This window comes from Bactrocera latifrons, unplaced genomic scaffold, assembly GCF_001853355.1.
Source record: "Bactrocera latifrons isolate USDA-ARS-PBARC rearing strain unplaced genomic scaffold, ASM185335v1 scaffold_52, whole genome shotgun sequence".
In the NCBI taxonomy this organism is placed as follows: domain Eukaryota; kingdom Metazoa; phylum Arthropoda; class Insecta; order Diptera; family Tephritidae; genus Bactrocera; species Bactrocera latifrons.
The window spans coordinates 933,146-952,424 of NW_017537179.1; the positions used below are offsets into that span (position 1 = coordinate 933,146).

Below are 19,279 nucleotides of genomic sequence, written 5' to 3' on the forward strand. Positions count from 1 at the left end.
CTCTAGAGAAACTAATTGAGTTGTTGTTTGAAAACCTCCAAAATCTGTTGAAATGTCAATAGATATAGTAAGTTGCATAATATAAAACTTTTCTACTGCGAGTCAGTTTTTCCAAAGTATTATTAATAAGGTACCATTTTCCAATTTATTTAAGGTATTTAAATGATAATAAAAAAGCGAAAAACTTTAAGAACCGTATTATAATTTTTAAAGTGTTGCTTTTATAATGATATTCTCCACAAGGCGAACTCCTGACATATTTATTAGAATTTTTTATTATCTGTCATGTGTCTTATACGAAAAATTTAATTTGACTATTTATTTCTTCGACTCTATACTCAAACTTAGCGATATCGAACTATATATAATTGTATGGTTGTGTATTGATTTGCATAAATATTATTTTCAAAGTACGAAAATTGTACACTGCATTATTCTTTTCTACAGCAAATTCTGTTCCTGTCTCAGCTGGTATTGTTTTGTTTGACATTTATACTAAGGTCTTTTTTATACGCCCTTTACTTCTTCTGCCGTTTTGCATTCAATATGTTTTGTTTACAATCGAAGAATTGACGTCGCTTTTCAACAACTGAGCGCATGGTTACATATTTCACAACAACAAATTTAGGTGAAAGTAAGGTTGCCACTCTTCTGTTTTAATTTAATATGCTTTTAATCTTTAGGTATAAGGTGGCAATGAAAAACAGAAGGGACAAAAAATCAATATTGTGCGAAAATTAGTGAAAATGACAACAATTTTTAGAGGTTTTCATGGAAATTGTGCTTTATTGGTAATTTTATTAATAATTTTTCTTCAGAATGCATGTAAGTAATGTATGAATAAAATAAAATACAAATTAGTAATGGAATAATTCCACAGCAACACTACATAGAACTTTGCGACACTATGAAGTACTTCGCAGTGAAGACTGTAGACACAAAATTGTTAAGCGCGGAATTAAACAGAGCTCACACCCCTATAACGTGATCAAGGAGGTAGAGTTCAAGACTTTGGGTAAAAATTTTCGACTTATTCTACACCCACACCGTGAGGTATTACACAGCAAATTTAAAGCATATAACGTAGACGGCGACGGTAATGAGACAGTGGTGCATTTAGGTACACGCACCTTTATAATCACAAGCCTTCGTAATCTACTTCTATTATTTTAATGCAGATCACGATAGCTTTTTTACCGGGCGAGTATTTGGTGAATTAGATTCATCCGTAAGAGCGCACATAGATAATGGCTTAATGACAATGTCCATACATCTGCCGGACGAAACATATCACATTGAGCCATCTTGGAGACACTTGCCACGTTCGGCAGAGAACACGATGGTAGCGTATAGAATTTCTGATGTGAAGTTAAATTGGAATAAGCACGGGAATGGTCCTCATGGTGGGCAAATGCCTTGTGGATATATTAAAGAAGGTTTAGGTAAATATTGAAATAACATCGTAATTTGTAATAAATATATATATATATATATATATATATCATCCACAGAATTGGAAACCGATGATAATATGGATGGTTATCTACATCATGAGAATGATGTTACGAAATCTCGTAAAAAGCGACAGGCGGATCAGTATGAATACACTCCTACAAAAACTCGTTGCCCACTTTTGCTTGTGGCCGATTATCGTTTTTTTCAAGAGATGGGAGGAGGGAATACCAAAACAACAATAAATTACTTGGTACAGATAGTGAAAATCTAAAACTTTAATAAAATAAATACATATAAAATTCTTATAGATAAGTCTGATAGATCGGGTCCACAAAATATACAACGATACTGTGTGGCAGGATCGAACTGTAAGTAAACAAATGTCTGAACGTAGTTGCTCACTCTTAAATAATATATTTTTTTAAGGATCAGGAAGGCTTTAAAGGTATGGGGTTTGTGATAAAGAAAATAGTTGTGCATTCTGAACCCACGCGGCTGCGAGGCGGAGAAGCTCATTACAATATGATTCGTGAAAAGTGGGATGTGCGCAACCTACTGGAGGTAAATATGGTGAAAAATTTTACTTTGCAAGTTTTGGCTAACTTTAGGCCTTATTGAGGTTATCAACCATCCATTGTACATTTATGCTCTCTCTGCTTTTTCTTCTCATCTCCTAATATTATTATATTTGTATTTGGTGTAGGTGTTTTCAAGGGAATATAGCCATAAAGATTTTTGTTTAGCACATCTTTTTACTGATCTAAAATTTGAAGGCGGTATTCTGGGCTTGGCATATGTGGGTTCTCCTCGCCGTAATTCCGTGGGTGGAATTTGTACACCAGGTTACTAAAATGAAAATAAGCGAGTTTTAAAATATCAGTTGAAAGCATTATTTTGTTCCTCTATTTTAATATATGCCGATGTACATAATTTGTGTTTAAACTTATAGACATTGTTATTTGCTATCCCATTATTTTTTTTCCACATATACTTTTTAATATGCTTACTTCTTTTAGTTTTACATTCTCCCGTTCGGTTCAAAGACTATATTTTTACATTTTAATATGTTTTTTTACTTTAAAATTTTTTGTATATGTTACTTAATAGAGTATTTCAAAAATGGCTACACCCTGTATTTGAACTCGGGACTAAGTAGCTCCCGAAATCATTATGGACAGCGAGTTATAACGCGTGAAGCCGATTTAGTGACGGCACATGAGTTTGGTCATAATTGGGGGTCTGAGCACGACCCAGATATACCAGAATGCTCACCAAGTGCCTCACAGGGTGGAAGTTTTCTAATGTATACATATTCTGTCAGCGGATATGATGTTAATAATAAGGTAAACTCTTTTAGTAACAGAATTGAACATATATAAAATTATATATATACAGAAATTCTCACCGTGCTCTCTACGTTCGATACGCAAAGTTTTGCAAGCAAAGTCGGGACGATGTTTCTCGGAACCCGAAGAATCATTCTGCGGTAATTTGCGGGTTGAAGGCGATGAACAGTGCGACGCGGGTTTGCTCGGTACCGAAGACAATGACGCTTGCTGTGATAAGAACTGCAAATTGCGTCGAAACCAGGGAGCAGTGTGTAGCGATAAAAATTCGCCTTGCTGCCAAAACTGCCAATTCATGCCGGCAGGAATGAACTGTCGGGACGCCCAGTATGCTACTTGTGAGCAGGAGGCTCGCTGTTCGGGTACTCATGCCGAATGTCCGAAATCTCCGCCAATGGCTGACGGAACAATATGCCAAGAACGAGGGCAATGCAGAAACGGTAAATGCATACCATTTTGTGAGACTCAAGGTTTGCAGAGCTGTATGTGCGACATCATACAAGATGCTTGCAAACGGTAATTTTATAAATTAAACAAATATGTTGATTTTTTTATTTCTAATATTTTGTTCCATACACTCGCAGTTGCTGCCGTATGAGCATAAACGAAACCTGTTTTCCAGTGGAGCCCGCCGATATGTTACCCGATGGTACGCCTTGTATACAAGGATTCTGCAACAAGGTAAATGCGAAAAAATTATTATTCTTTTGACCAAAACGCTTCTATGGGTTTTTTACTCTAAGGGTGTGTGTGAAAAAACTATTCAAGATGTTGTAGAACGTTTTTGGGATATCATCGAAGAGATAAATATCAATCGCGTTTTACGTTTTTTAAAAGACAATATTGTCAGTAAGTATAATGCTGAATTTAAAAACCTTTTCTATTTTATTCATTATTATTTATATTCTCAGTGGCCGTCGTAGTTATCACTTCAATATTTTGGATTCCAGTCAGTTGTGTAATTTCATACTTTGACCGTAAAAAACTACGCCACGAAATGAAACAGTTGGAATGGAGTAGTAAACTTGATTTAATTCATCCCAGCGATCGCCGACGAGTTATACACATCAGGTGCGTGTGCGCGCGCGCGGGTGCACCCCGGTCAGCATGCGAAAGCAATTAACACATGTATATAAATTCTTACTTTTTCCTTTTTAAGACACTAACGTCCAATATGAAAATTTGATTTATTATCAATTACAGAGTTCCGCGTCAAAAAATATCTGTATCGCGAATGTAACAAGTGTTACAATAAAATGAAGCGGATAAACGGGTGCATACGAATTACTTAATTTATATACAGAGGATCAGATGAAACGCACACAGCTTTTTCAAATATGTACATGCCAAAATCATATGTATATTTATGCAGCCGTGACTGAAAGTATTTCGACTCTGGCTAACATTGTACCATATGTTCAATACTGTTTATACTATCATGTCTAATCTTTGGTCAAATTGGTTGTTTAAAATTTATTTAAATTCTATAATATCCTCTCGAAATAATAATCAAGAAACGGTAGCAAAATTGCCTTAACTTTTACAATCCTGCCGTAAAATCATGGAGTGAAAACGCTTGAGTATAAACACTTTTAGTCAAGGATGCGTTTTGTAAATACACATGTAATTGTACATACCCATACGCTGTATGTATACACACAATCAAATTTTGTAAATCATGTTCAACAATAATGAAAATGTATTTCTTTTAGACTCAACGTCTTTTTTTAATTGATATATCATTACTTTCGTAGTTTAATATTTTATTTAACTTAGTTAGGAGTTGGTAACAAACGATGAATGAAAAATTTGTCTCCAACACATGAAAATAGTTAATAGTGATTATTAAATGAAAACAAAGTAGATGGTTTTCGTTTGGAAAAGTCTTATTAATAGAGTTAATATTATTACTATATAAGAAAATAAATGGAAGTTGTACAGTAAAATTGAAATTACTTTTTCTAATATAAAAATTACTTTCGTAGTTAAAATTTGTTTCCTTATTGTATTAGCAATTAATTTTAATCATCATTCCATAGTACAATAATACATTTTCCTTTCAATTATTTTAAAGGTAGCAAACTGTCGACATACGGTCAATATTCTTATTTTAAATGTACAAAAATATGATTTCTATTACAATCCTTTTATGTAATAAACTTAACTTGGGTATAACCAATAATTTCTTCTTGCTGAATATAATTTACATTCATTTTCTTTTATTTCCATTTGTTTGTGGTGGCGGTGACGCTTCTTCATCGTATTCATCATCATCCTCATCATCCATTTCTTCATTTTCAGACCAAGGGGTTTCACCATACTCAACAGAGTTTTGACCGTATAAATTTTGACCGTACATATGAACGGGCCCTGTCCCCTGAATTAGCTTGAATGTCACTGAAGTATTCAAGAACTCTACATTGGGACGTAAAGCGCGCGTTTCTCCAGCTTTAAGTACCGCAATTGGTATTTTTAATGTCTCTTTTTGATTAATTCTTGTTTCCACCTGAAAATATTTTTTTGGGTTTTTTGTTTATATAAATATGTATGTTCAAAGAATGCATACTCTCATTCAATCATTGTGAATAAAAAAAATAAAACTGTACTAAGCAAAACATTCTCCCTCGGTAAAAATAAATAGCTTTTTTGGAACAAAAATAAACGAGTTAAAAACGACACGTTTTCCTCATTACTTACACCTGTATTCGTTAAACAGACACTCACCTGTACTACATTGAATTCACCGTTTTTAGCTTCAGCACCAAGGCAAATCTGCTTGATTACCAATTTTTGGTCTTCGGCGGTAGTAGTTGGCTCTTCCATTTCATATTGCGCCAAAGGTTCCTTTTCGCTAAGCGTCACTCCTGAAACAAAAGTATATACCATACCTTTATAAATAAGTTCTAAATTAAGAAAGCAACCTGCCTATGAAATATTTTTTATTTATGTTCAGGATACAAAATTTAAATGGTTACCATAGAATTCCTCTCGCTCCATTTTCAGTAGAGATTAAATAGTTTTCAATGTCAGATTCTTTGTACTTTTTACTAATTTTTAGTCAAACACTACACGTGCCAACCACCAGAACCAACACACACGAAGATGTATTCAAAGAAAGCGGCAAATATAAATGAATATCAAATCTTTTAAAGTGCAAGACTGAAATGTGAAATATGACAACCAAGAATCGAAAATTGTCACGAAGCAAGCATGAATAAAAATGGCGTCAAAGAAAACAACTTTATTGTAGTGCTGCCAATGGTAAATTTGTTGATTCAAGTTGGCTTTGATACGTATCTGTCGGCGTTATTCATTTTTATCCTCAAAAATAGTATAAATTGTATATATCGTATACGATTTTCAAGAGTGTTTAAATAATAGGTAATCAACGTCTCAATATGTTTGTGATATGAAAACATTTCTTATCAAATTTCAGAATAGATCTTAGTTTTTTTTATAAATAACAGCTTACTTATAATGCTGAACCTATATGTATCACTAGTAAAATTATCATCATTTAATCATAAACAGTTTGGTATTTAAGAGATTTCAATGAGTTCATGTGGCAACACTCTGAAGCGGTTTGTTTTTGACGTTTATTTCAGGAATCATTTTGCGAATAGTCGAGTTAAAGCAAATATAAGTTGACGGCATCTTTTCGCAATCTTCCTTTCCCGTCTTGCCGGCTTGATTTGGACCAGAGAATCATTTCCTTTTTGCTAGTTCGTTCGTTTGTTCATTCGCTCGTTTGTTCGATTTACACAATTGCTGTTCGGGTTTTCTGTGCAAATTCTTAGCGTGTATTTCTTAACTAAAAAATCAAAACTTATCTAAGCAATCACAATGTCGGAGGAATCGTTTTATGGTAAATATAAATTATTGCATTCGGTTAAATAGCTTGCAGGGACTATTTTAAGAATTTTTGCATTGGCAATACAGTTTAACAAGCCTAAAAATGGCGCCGTCTGCTCTTGGTTACCGGTTGTGATTAGAATCTCCAAGAATAGTTTGGCATACAAATCTATCGACTTGAATAATTTAGAGAATTCGTGTTAAATTTTTATTTATTTTTATCGTTAGGTGTCACACTCACTGGCCAGGATAGTTCAGTGCCATGGGATGTGCTTTCCAATGATGAGGATTTTCCCCGCGGACAAAGGCTCATCATCAAACAGATTTTGTTGGGCGCTGAAGCGAAAGAAGACGAATTTAACGTTGTGGAGGTAAGCGAAATATGTATAACATATTAATGGTTTAATTAAAAGGTTGTTACATAGTAGGTATACATTTTGAAACGCATCACGTGTGTATGTATACCTGTATTATTAATTTTATGAGCTACTGTGATTATAAAGCCCTTTTAAGTGTGATCTAATGGGTAAATCTTAGAATAGCATCCCCCGATATTGTGGTTAAAATGGGTATGTGCGGAAATATATGTACATATAGTTGCCGTTGACTTGTTATACTCTCGTAACAAAGTTGCTAAGGAGAGTATTATAGTTTTCTTCACGTAACGGTTGTTTGTAAGTTCTAAAACTAAGAGAGTCAGATATAGGGTTATATATACCAAAGTGATCAGGGTGACGAAAGGAGTTGAAATCCAGATGTCTGTCTTGGATAAAAATTGAGATATCATGATGAAAATTGGTACAAGATTTTCTCGGCTTCATAATAAGATTAAGTTCGAAAATGGGCAAAATCGGCCCACTGCCACGCCCACAAAATGGCGAAAACCGAAAACTTAAAAAGTGTCATAACTAAGCCATAAATAAAGATATTAAAGTGAAATTTGGCACAAAGGATCGCACTAGGGAGGGGCATATTTGGACGTATTTTTTTTTTTGGAAAAGTGGGCGTGTGCCCCCGCCGCCTACTACATATCTCGGAAACTACAATAGCTATGTCAACCAAACTCTATAGAGTCGTTTCTTTCAGGCATTTCCATATACGGTTCAAAAACTGAAGAAATCGGATAATAACCACGCCAACCTCCCATACAAAGCTTAAGTTGAAAATCACTAAAAGTGCGTTGACCGACTAACAAAATACGTCAGAAACACTAAATTTTATGAAAGAAATGGCAGACGGAAGCTGCACCCAGTTTTTTTTTTTTTTTAATTGAAAATGGGCGTGGCGTCGCCCACTTATGGACCAAAAAAAAATCTCAGGAACTACTCGACCGATTTCGATGAAATTCGGTATATAATATTTTCTTAACACCCTGAATATATTAGTAAAATCGGTTTACAACCACGCCTTCTTCTACTACAACGCTATTGCAATAATATAATATTGCCTTCTCTGTATTATATATACATTAGCAACCAATGATGATGAAAGCGGAATAAAACTTTACACAAATACGGTATTTGAGCTGAGGTATCCCTTGTGGAAACATTGTCGTGATCGGACTATAACTTTTCAAGGTCCCTCATATCGAACACGAAGAACTCAGTGCCTAACCTAATCTAACCTAATTTTTTACCGAAAATATCGGTAAATCTCTCAGATATTTTCATGTAATTCAGAGGGCGTCATTTTTATACTCTCGCAATAAAGTTGTTAACAACGGTATATATCGTCAGATATGTACATATATGGTTACATATACCAAAGTGATCAGGGTGACGAGTAGAGTTGAAATCCTGATGTCTGCTATCCGTCCGTGCAACCTGTAACTTGAGTAAAAATTGAGATATCTTGATGAAACTTGTCATGCGAGGGTATAAAATGTTTGGTGACACCCGAACTTAGGCCTTCCTTACAATTTTTTTTTATGAGTTATTTGCATTTAAAGTTCAAAAATTCAACTATTTAAAATGCGTATTTCTCCTATTTGTAATGAATTTTACACTTATATTTTTAACTTTTATATCCACTAATACTTCACTTATTCGTTTCTCCCCTTTTATTTTATTTTAAATAGTGCAAAAATAACTAATGTTCAATATTTAAATTTTGTTCAATTCTTTTTGCTCACACAATAACAAAAGGGTTGCAACCTAACTAATAATAGGTTAACGTACATATTTACAAAAGAACCAAAAAAATAAAGAAAACAAATAATACCCTAATGAGGAAATAAACAACACATTATTAGTTTTTCGCATAGAATTCCTTTCTACCTTGGCGACCTTCGGCCACCCTTCAAAAAAATAATCCTGGTTGGACCGACACCTGGAAGTTTTCAGTATTTTCGCGTTGAACTTCTTTTTGTGTTGGCGGCCTTCGGGCAAACACCGGGATTTATCAAGGTAATGAAAGTTCTGAAAGATTTTACATTAATCGTCACACAATGAATTTTGTATGGAGGGTATAATTAAAGTTATTTTTGAAATAGGAACGTGTTAGTTGATATAAAAGTTAAAAATATTAGTGTAAAAAAACACGTATTTTAAGTAGTTGAATTTTTGAACTTTAAATGCAAATATCTCAAAAACCATAAGTCAACTGCAACTATATATATATGTACATATATATTTTCTTAATCTCGAGGACCTCAATCCGTAAATACCCATCTTAACCCGGAAATAGGGTGATGCTATTGTAAATTCTAATCTTAATTGTGTGTTACAATATAAACGTTTCCATTAAAGCAGTTTTTTCATTTTTTTTTATTTTTTTACACATATCGAATCGAAATTCCGGCCTATCATACCAACAAATTGTTCGAAAACTAGGTTTTACATAGCTGTTTCCTCATAGAAATCGAAATATTTTTAATACCTGATAGAGTAAATGTGACAGTGAAAAGACGGAAGAGTTTTTTTTAAACAATGAGAATTGGTTCATTAACTGGACACTTAACGTGAAGGAATCCTTTGCACTTTCCTCTCAGGGGGAATCCAAGTTTATTAGTAATTACGAACCAATTGAGTTATTTCGGAGAAACTTTTTGAGACATGCATGTTTCTCCTAAAATAGCACATGAATAACATCAAAATATCGTAAAATTACAAAATTACAAAGAGATACATATATACAGAAATTGAGGGTCCGAGTACTTGTCGGAACCACTTTATAAATAAACAAGTCTAAATCTGGACGAAAAGATTTTCAAAGCTGAGCTCAATTTGGTTTGTTATTATTATATATTATTGTCAAACAAACACCAACCAGCCCGCATTGCATATTGGGGAGGAGTGTGTTAAACAATAAAATATTGACGTGACTTAGTTCGAAAATTGTAATAAGTTGTAAGATGGTTTATAAATGTTTGTTCCTGCTGTAAAGTGGCGCTGAGTAGCTGATAGTCAACGTCTAAAATCTTGCGGAGTGCAAGGAATTAATAATGCATATTTATTAAAAGCAAATCAATAAAATAGACAATGTACACATTTACATACAATGTGAAAAAATTTTATGTAACAAAATTTTAGGAAACTAAATATACAAAAGAGTGCTCACAACAATTTAAAATAAATAAATACCGACAATTCTCTTAAAAAACAATACCAAAAAAAAAAAATTAAAAATAAAAATAAAGTCAGTAAAATATATTACAATAATGAATGTCAATATAAAGCTTATATTTACTTATGTGTATATAGTAAATAATATTTAAAAAAAACTATTAAGACCAACAATTGCGTAGAAAGCTCACATTTCACCTAACCACTTTCAGTACGATGCTATTAGCGGATATAACAATTAATACTGTTTTGGTATCCTTTTCTAATACAGACTTTTCCTGTTTTTGGACATGAAGAAAAGCTAGTGTTATCGCCCTTAAACTTGTATATTGGGTATTTTAAAATGTCCTCTTCCTCATCTTTCAGAATAGCGTGTGTCCTTCTAAAAGATTTTAATGCGTAAACAATAAAGAAAGGGAAAGCCTAGGCAGAAATGCAGTTGAGTGCATTATCTACTGCAGATCAGTTGTGTAATTACCCATATTTTTTGTTACGCATTAAAATTAAATGGTACTATTTTATTTTTTGTAAATTGTAAAATAAGCGTGTTAGTCATTTGTAACATGTTTAGTGCAAGTTGTGTGCGGAAAGTTCGAAGCGAATTTCGTTGCGCTAATTGATACGTCAAGGGGTTAATATTAAACTGTAGATGCCCCCCTAATGCAATTCGTTGTACTAAATACAAAAATTGTACAGGACTGTCTGTAAATCATTGTGGAGCTTAGTTAGGTCACTTTATGAATTTAATATTAATTGCGTTTTGTTCACGTGGCAAATTGATCGATTCAGTCCATCTGCAATACCAAATTGTTATGGGGCTAAGTATCATGACTACCAAGTTTCATCGAGTGGCATACAGTGACTCACAGCTTATTCATGCACATTAAATTACGAAATTTAAAATGCTACATATTGACAACAAAAACACATATCGAAATAATTCGAAGTTCTAGTTAATATGAATGTGTAGTTTATAAAAGACACTCCTTTTATTATTTTTTAATTATCAATTAACAACTTCTAAACAAAAAACCAGAAACGTACACACTTTTTACTAAAAATTAGCTAAACAATTTATTTAAAACTTGTTTAATGCTTAGTATGACATCTGCCAGCTTTTAGTACAGCTTTTAGCCTAGCTGGCATGGAGTTATCTAATATTTTTTGTACTTCTTGTTCCAATTTTGTTCCACTCGACACTTTGTGAGCAAAATTCATAGAATGCAGCTGAATTTCATGCCGTTGTCGATATAAGACTGTACTTTCACGAACTTTACTTTGCTTGTTGTATTAGTAACGCATTGTAGAATATATATTCATTAAATTTTTCTTTAATTGCCATTATTTTCCATTTTATGGCAATATAAACCGATAAATTTAATCTGCAAGAAATAAGCTGTGGGCCACTGTATATAAAATTTTTTACTGATGTCACAGCTTCCACAGACGGATTTTAGCTCGTATTTTCATCCTGATCATTTAGACATACAAATCTCTCTATCAAGAGTATAAAAAGCTACATTACACGGAGATATATCACTTTATTTTATTAAATATCATTAACAAATACATCTTATATTGGTATCGTAATTGTTTCACAATCTGTTTCTAATGTTAAGGTACTCTCTTGCATATTCGTTGATACGACTTCCTGTAATGTTTTACTGAATTTAAACATTTTGCGCGCATCAGGGTGTAAGCGACAAATGACGCCAGCGGATGGTATTTGCCAATTCCAGCATAAAAGTTCACAGTTTAAGGCAAGCAAGTCTTGTTTTAAGCTTAGAATATTCTATAAAAAGAGGAATATGATTGAATTCGCAATTAATTTTTCACCTTAAATTTTCTTTACCAGTGCTACAGTAGAGTCAATTGTGTGAATTTCCTCTCCTCTTATTACAACTTTGCCAATTTTTTCACTATGACTTGAAATATATTTAACCACTTTAGATTTTAGATATTCAGCCGAGGAGTAGGTTAAATTTTCTTGAATATCCACAATAGCTATCTTAATGTTTTTTAGAAGCTGGAAATTAATTAACATATTGACTTTCATCTTTTGTTTTAACAATGCCCCAACAAACCTTTTCTTCTGTGATAATAATTGTAGGTCTTGCACTTTTGTATAAAATAAATAATATATTCACGACTATCCCACAAACCATGCCATATTCAAGTGTCCAGAAAAGACAACTAAGTGCTGTTACCAGGAAGGGAATCATATCGGTTTCTGAAAAACACAAATATATATGTTATACGTCTTTTTCGTGATTAAAATATCTGCTTAATAGAATTACTATACTTTTCGAACGCCAAATTTCAGCAATTCTATCATACTCCACCATGAAAATCATAGCAGCTATTATGATAGCAGATAAGGTGGCTTTTGGTATGAAATAAAATGTATTGGTGAGAAAAGCCAAGGTCATTACAACTAATATGCCGGTTATTGCGCCACCAAGGACTGTTTTCACGCCGCTCGCATTATTTATTGCTGTACGCGTAAATGATCCCGAAATAGGAATGGATGAGAAAAAACTGCTGAAAATATTGGCTAAGCCTAGAGCTATCATTTCTTGTGAAGCGTCGATAATTTTTCCCATCGCTATAATAGAAGAATCAAATTAATTATAAAACCAATTAAAAATTAAAAATATATATTAATAAGTACTTACAAAAAGATTTTGCCACAGCTATAGTCTCGAGCACAGCAATGAGGGGTATAGAAACCAGTGAAGCACCCAAATCCTCCATCATGTCTTCAAAATCAATTTTTGTGCCATTGATTTCGGTATGAAATGGTGGTATTTTAAAGGGCGGGAGGCCAGGTACAATTTTCCCGCTTACACGAAACGGCAACCAGTTATCGCTACTGAGGAAATAACAGAGTATAATGCCAACAAAAACAGCCAACGCATTACGGGACAATGATATGTATTTAGTCAGACTTTTATAAGAACTGTTAATATCTTTTATTTTCTGAAAACGCGTGAGAACTCGTTAATTTAAGATCAGTAATAATTTTGGTTGTTGCCTTTACTTACACGCATAATTAGCAACATAATTAACGTAATTATACCCAGTAAAGCATCGTTGCGTTGCGTGGTATTTATATGTTTAAAGAAATATGTCCACGATTCTATGAACTCATTGCTCGTACCTAAATTGAAAAAGTTGTTTTGTATTTATTATTTTGGTTTTAGTTGTTTCCTTTTATGAAAATTAATTCAATACAATAGGAATACAGTGAGATAATAAAAGAGGGTGAATTATTCTTAACTTTCAACAATAATATTTATACTTTTTGTTATAAAAGTTTTTAAATCCAATTTAATTCAGCTAAATATTTCCTGTAATCTTGAACTAATTGAACTAATCTGCATTTTTGGCCGGTAATGTAGCCTTATTACTGAGCTAGTTATGATCCAACCATGTGTTAATAGTGTTATTATTATTTTTGTTTAGGTAATAAAATATTTAAATGATTCTTACATACATGAATTTTGAACAAATGCTTATGCATTGATCCCTTGTACTAAGATACCTCCCCACAAATTTTCAGCCAAATCGGTTTAGCCGTTCTAGAGTTATAAATAGAGTATCTACAACTAACACGTCTTTCTTATATATATACTAATACATAGCACGCGATCTTCAATCAGTAGTAAAACTTACTGGATATTCCAAACAAGTTATTAATTTGTCCACTAGCAATTGTTATTGCTGCGGCCATGGTAAATCCTGTCGTCACGGGTATCGATATAAATTGCACCAGAACGCCAAGATTTAAAACACCCATTAAAAGTGTGATGACACCGGTAAAAAAACATGCCAATATAGCGTAATCAGCATTGTGAGTGTGCGCTTGGACCATTACAGACATAATGGCAGTGGGACCTAAAAATTAAAAGATGTCGCTGGTGTGTAATTTATTCTCAAATGAGAGAGTTGAGTAGGGTTACGAATATTAGTGCAAAGATTGTGAGACATTAAGAGAGTTCTCAGATTATGTATATGATTTGTGTATAACTCACACTTACCGATGGTCACATCCTTGCAAGTGCCAAAAAATATATAGACAAAACAACCCATGAAAGCTGAATATAACCCATATTGCGGTGTTAATCCCGCTATTGTGCCATAAACGATCGCCTGCGGTATGGCGGTTAAGCCCACCGTTAGTCCCGCAACAAAATCGGGTATAAGAAAATTCAGTTCGTATTTCGGTAACCAGGTAATGATGGGGAAAAATTTCTTTGCGGTGGCGGTTGTGCAACAATTCTTTGCAGATTTCAGAACTTCTTCATATATTTTTGGTAGTTTCTCGTGGTAGATTTCTTCATCTGTGTACACATTGAATAATATACATAAATTATCACAATTTGCAAAAGGAAATACATACATTTATACATAGTATATGTGACCTGGTCTACGGAAAGGGGGCTTAGGTGTCAAAAAATCCAAAAAATCAATTTTCACTTTTTAGTTGATTCGGATGGAAGATGAGATTTTTATCATTACTTTTTTTAAATTTTTTTTTTTCGCACGTTAGCCCCCATTTCGTAGACCAGGTCACATATAGTGTTTTACTATCTGAAGTCAAACTTTCCATTTTTTATAGGTTTCTCATTAATTTTCAAAAAAGAGAGAATAAAAAAATGTTTTCTTATTATTTAACTTGTTTAATTTTTTAACTATGTCTAATTATTTTCAAAATGGCACAAATTTGTGGAGAAATTCGTTTTATAATCTTTTCACCAAAACTAAGAGTTTTTTTGAAATCGATGAAAGCTATTTTAGCGTAATTGTCTAAAACTCGATTTGATTTCCACGTAATAAAAACTTGGTTGTACGACGGACGCTGTTTGTTTTTTCCTAAATTTTTTTTGAAGTGTTAGGTTGTCAGTGTTTATCTGCATGCATTAAGTTTCTATGTAACTTTCAATTAACATTAAAGTAATCGCTTAATGGATTTTGTTTGTCAATATCAATACACAATAAGCTGTATTCTGCGAAATTTTGCCTATTCAGGCCATTTCACATATTGTTGTATCCTAAATATTACTTCCTGCTCACCACATTCACACATTTTGTATTCGCACCTTTTAGCTCGGTCATTTTTGGCTATATTTATTTTTATTTTTAGTGTTATTTTAATTAACAGCGTTTCCGTTTTCAAACTTTTTATCCGTATATCTGTTATTGCTGCTCCGATTGTTGCACCTTTGCCCACCGACTGATTCGGAATGAAAAGTTACCTTGCTTAGACTGATGTTTTTACTTGGCCCACCTGTAGCTTAACTTGAATATAGCGTTCGGCATAGTATGTGACGTTTCGTGCATATACACTTCTTTTTATCATTAGTTCGGCCAATACAGGCCACCCGCCTGTGTCCATAGGCTAACTTAGCTTACACTTTCATCGTGTGTTTGGAAATCAGTATCTGCGACGCGTTTTTCAGTGTTGACTCTCAGTTATCATCAATATATAAGTTCGCTTGGCAGGTGTATGGATGTATGAATTTTTATTCCTTCTTAATGTTGTATGATTACTGACTTACTTTCACTTATTACAAACAAACATTGAGTTAACTCTATTTGATTGTGATATTTGTTTACGTATTGTAAGTGTACATATTTGTCTAAGTCTAAGCCTGATTAGCGAGAATTTTATTTCGTCTTGCAACAAAACATATCTTAATAATACATCTTGTTCAATTTCTTTAATATTAATATTTCTGCAAATTACACTATTCTTAGAGTAAGGTGTTCTTATGTTAGGAGCTCGTATTTTCACTTAGATGCCAATCAAGTTGTTATCGTTTAAATTTGTCATTCTGGGAAATTTTTAGATGCCGCTTATACATATAACGTTTTGAATTATTGACAGCTTTATCAATCTGATAAGTGTTAAATATTGAATGTGCATTCAATCGGAGCGCAACATTAAATAAATATTGGTCTTGCTTACTTCAAAAGTGTCTAGATAAATTCAACAGTTTTTAAACATTTCATAATTTCAGATAATAATATAATTATATTATTAGATAAATCCCAAAACAAAACAATCGCATCAGTAGCTCTTGCAGATTATTCGGAAGAAAAGGACGCGTGCGAAATTTCACATACAGACGGACCGGACTAAATCGACTCAGCTCGATGATCATGTATAACATATACAGCTGGGGGCAATTAAATATTAGTGGGTACCAACACCTAAGTATTTTTCAAATGTAAACAATTTTAAATAGTTTTTGCTCTGGTTGCATTGCAGATGTAAAATGCAGTAAAAAGGATTTATTAAGTAAAACTTAATTTTACACGTTAAGTGGAGCAATAAATTGGTATGCATAGAAGAAGTTATATGAAATTATCGTTGAAAGCTATTTTTGAAGTTCTGTCTAAATCTGTACTTAGTAATTGGTAGGACGAGTTTTGGTTTTAGTCACAACTATACAACTTCATTTCAGCGGCATGTTATGTTCTGCAGATAGTAGTATAAATGCATATGCGTGCTGATTGAAGGTCATACTCTGTATTCGGGAGAATTTTCCTCTCTTCAGTCCAAAGTATGTTCTTTCATTTCCCTATTGTCCTGTTGAGATATTTCTTTGCAAATGCGAGCATACAAATTATGATATCGTTACCTTCTTATCATAATATGAACACCTTACGCTAAATTAATTCGTCCCGAATCTCTACATCAGACATTATTGGTGGAGTTTTGGTATACCTGACAGTGTTTTGTTCGCCAACCTCTGAAAGAATTCTTTGTATGCTTCTGTATTCTTGTTGCTTTCTAAACGTTACAAACGTTATGGAATCGTCTAATTTTTCCCTAAGTCATCAATAGACATAAACATTTGAAATCCCAATTTCAGCCCACCATTTTTGTTTCTTGACAACGAGTCGTCTTGAATTGACCAAATCTGCTAGATTAGAAGCACATGCAAGATAGTGGCTGACATATGTCATTTTTGTGATGTTTATGTCTTTTGATGGAAAATTATCTTTAAAAAAGCTAGTCTTATTTGAATCCAATAAACATAATAAATAAAATGATTGGCGGCTGTAGAAGTAAAAGGCTATCAGTAATTTATAGCACCGTCTGTTTTTTTCCAGACGTTGACCAATAGACAAGAACTTAAAATTTACTGATTTGAATGAAATGTGTATATAGTACATCTGAAGTGTATGCCGTCGAAAAGTTGTATGATATTATATTTAACAATTTCTCAATTTTTTCATTTCAGGTGCACACAGTTAAGGATTCTCTAAAGATCCCTATTGCCGTGTTAAAGGCTGGAGAAACACGGGCTGTAAATCCCGATGTGGAGTTTTACGAAACATCATTGACATTTAAATTGATCAAAGGCAATGGACCTGTTTACATAATGGGCCAGAATATAAAGGACGACGTTGTCGATATCGAGGACGAAGAAACTGACGAGGAAACTGGTGAGGAGGAAGAGGAAGAGACACAACCACAAAAGAAAAAACAAAAAGTGGAAAATAATTCCGATGGCAAAAATGCTAAAAATAAGAAGAAATAAACAAGTTTTTTAGCAGTCACAAAACAAAAATCCTATACATTCTTCAAATTAATTATTGATTTTAAGCTAAACTGATGAAAACAAAACATCAATTATATAAGATTATTTCAGTTTCTCAGTTAGGTTTCGTGATTTTATGAGTTTTTATATAATTTTACTCAACTTACCTCAGTAATTTCTTAATATTTATATACAACTAGTTCCTCAAAACCCTTGAGGCAAGCAGTTAGAGGTGGTAACCTCAGCCGTGACTATTGCAAGAAATTAAGAACTGGTTTCTCATTTAATTTCTTCGTTTGTTCATTTATAACACTTCTCAGCAAATAGTTTTAGACAGCGCTAATGCGTTTTAAATGTTTTGGAAACCAAGTATAAATCAGTTTGCGCTGTGAAAAAAAAACAGCGTTTTGGCAGGGATGCTTTCTATAGGCACTGATAATTACCATTGAGAAATGATTTCATATTCACTTATTCAATAATATTATAATGCATACGTATCTTGATTGCAGCTATAGTAGAGACTAATATTCTGGAATATAAATATAAACTAAATAAATCATCATTCATAGAATATGTATGTGTATGTATTGCATAAAGTATGCTACTACAATCTGAGAATAATATAACAAATTACAATTTTGTAGCTGTGCCAGAACGTCACCTAAAAACTGTCTAACGTTTATTAGTATAAGCCATTAAGCTTGAAAAAGAGCGCAAAGTTCAGGCATAAACTTTTGAGGTCTAAATACTAAAATCAACTAAAAATTAACATTCAATGGGTGGAGATAAGTCTACATGCACTATTGTAATTTGTACATACCAATCTAAGTGATAGAGATTTGTGGAGAAATTATGATGCATCCAAATTGGAATGCATATTGCAAAGAAAAAAACAAAAAACAAAGGAAAACTTAAGAAAACAAATAAAGTTTGTTTACTATTTTTAAAAATCTAACTGTTTGCTCAAGTTTTTATTTTAAGTTAAAAGTATCTGTTGTGGTTTACATTGAGAGAGAAAATGATTTCCATATTGTTCTCTGTCACGCCCAATAATTCTGATAAGCGCTCATTCTTATTTGTGTCGCACATTTTATTTTTCAGCAACAATGTAATCATTTGCCGAATGTTGTCTCTTCAAATATGTCATAGTATGTGTCTCGTTGTACGAGCATATCATATGCATGATCTACAATTTTCCTCATAGGTACGTCATATAAGAATATTTTTTGTGTTAATGCAATAATTTTAAATTTTGTCCGAACTACTATGCATTGATAAGCCGAGGAAATGAGGTGTTTCGAGGGGGAAAGAGGCGGATATGGTGGTATGTACAGACGTGTTCGAAATAATAAGAACAACCAAAGTGAATATCGAAATCATTGAATAAAATTTTCTCAGTAATATTTTATTGAACYTTTTTTTCTTAAAAAATTTATACATATTGTGAGTATTAAAAAAATTGAAAATCTGGTCATCAAATACGCACTAACTTTTTTGTACTGCAAATTTT

The 19,279-nt window shown here is 32.9% G+C and overlaps 4 protein-coding genes across 6 annotated transcripts; 2 read left to right on the forward strand and 2 right to left on the reverse strand.

Annotated features, from left to right (window-relative positions):
* Nucleotides 1-687: 687 nt before the first annotated feature.
* On the forward strand, nt 688-4,514 carry LOC108974044 (ADAM 17-like protease). 2 transcript variants are annotated; one of them, XM_018941637.1, is made up of 13 exons: nt 688-825; nt 881-1,120; nt 1,179-1,442; nt 1,512-1,705; nt 1,764-1,823; nt 1,882-2,016; nt 2,159-2,297; nt 2,563-2,798; nt 2,851-3,317; nt 3,386-3,482; nt 3,545-3,650; nt 3,713-3,929; nt 4,005-4,514. In XM_018941637.1, the coding sequence occupies exons 1-12, from the start codon at nt 747-749 to the stop codon at nt 3,922-3,924; spliced, it is 2,229 nt and encodes a 742-aa protein (XP_018797182.1). In that variant the 5' UTR covers nt 688-746; the 3' UTR covers nt 3,925-3,929; nt 4,005-4,514. The 2 variants fall into 2 exon arrangements, with proteins under 2 accessions (XP_018797182.1, XP_018797183.1); XM_018941638.1 differs by having other exon boundaries at nt 689-825; nt 3,713-3,872.
* A 152-nt stretch (nt 4,515-4,666) lies between these two features.
* Nucleotides 4,667-5,993, reverse strand: LOC108974045 (nucleoplasmin-like protein). The gene is made up of 3 exons (XM_018941639.1): nt 5,777-5,993; nt 5,526-5,665; nt 4,667-5,307 (listed from the first exon to the last, which is right to left on the reverse strand). The coding sequence occupies exons 1-3, from the start codon at nt 5,796-5,798 to the stop codon at nt 5,011-5,013; spliced, it is 459 nt and encodes a 152-aa protein (XP_018797184.1). The 5' UTR covers nt 5,799-5,993; the 3' UTR covers nt 4,667-5,010.
* Nucleotides 5,994-6,462: 469 nt separating this feature from the next.
* On the forward strand, nt 6,463-18,447 carry LOC108974052 (nucleoplasmin-like protein). The gene is made up of 3 exons (XM_018941652.1): nt 6,463-6,666; nt 6,882-7,024; nt 17,470-18,447. Exons 1-3 carry the CDS (start codon nt 6,645-6,647, stop codon nt 17,767-17,769), a joined length of 465 nt encoding a protein of 154 aa, XP_018797197.1. The 5' UTR covers nt 6,463-6,644; the 3' UTR covers nt 17,770-18,447.
* LOC108974051 (sodium-independent sulfate anion transporter) lies at nt 11,764-15,462 on the reverse strand. 2 transcript variants are annotated; one of them, XM_018941651.1, is made up of 9 exons: nt 15,293-15,462; nt 14,257-14,559; nt 13,892-14,113; nt 13,261-13,376; nt 12,892-13,195; nt 12,519-12,821; nt 12,301-12,446; nt 12,069-12,242; nt 11,764-12,008 (listed from the first exon to the last, which is right to left on the reverse strand). In XM_018941651.1, the coding sequence occupies exons 1-9, from the start codon at nt 15,303-15,305 to the stop codon at nt 11,790-11,792; spliced, it is 1,800 nt and encodes a 599-aa protein (XP_018797196.1). In that variant the 5' UTR covers nt 15,306-15,462; the 3' UTR covers nt 11,764-11,789. The 2 variants fall into 2 exon arrangements, with proteins under 2 accessions (XP_018797196.1, XP_018797195.1); XM_018941650.1 differs by having other exon boundaries at nt 15,319-15,334.
* Nucleotides 18,448-19,279: the final 832 nt, after the last annotated feature.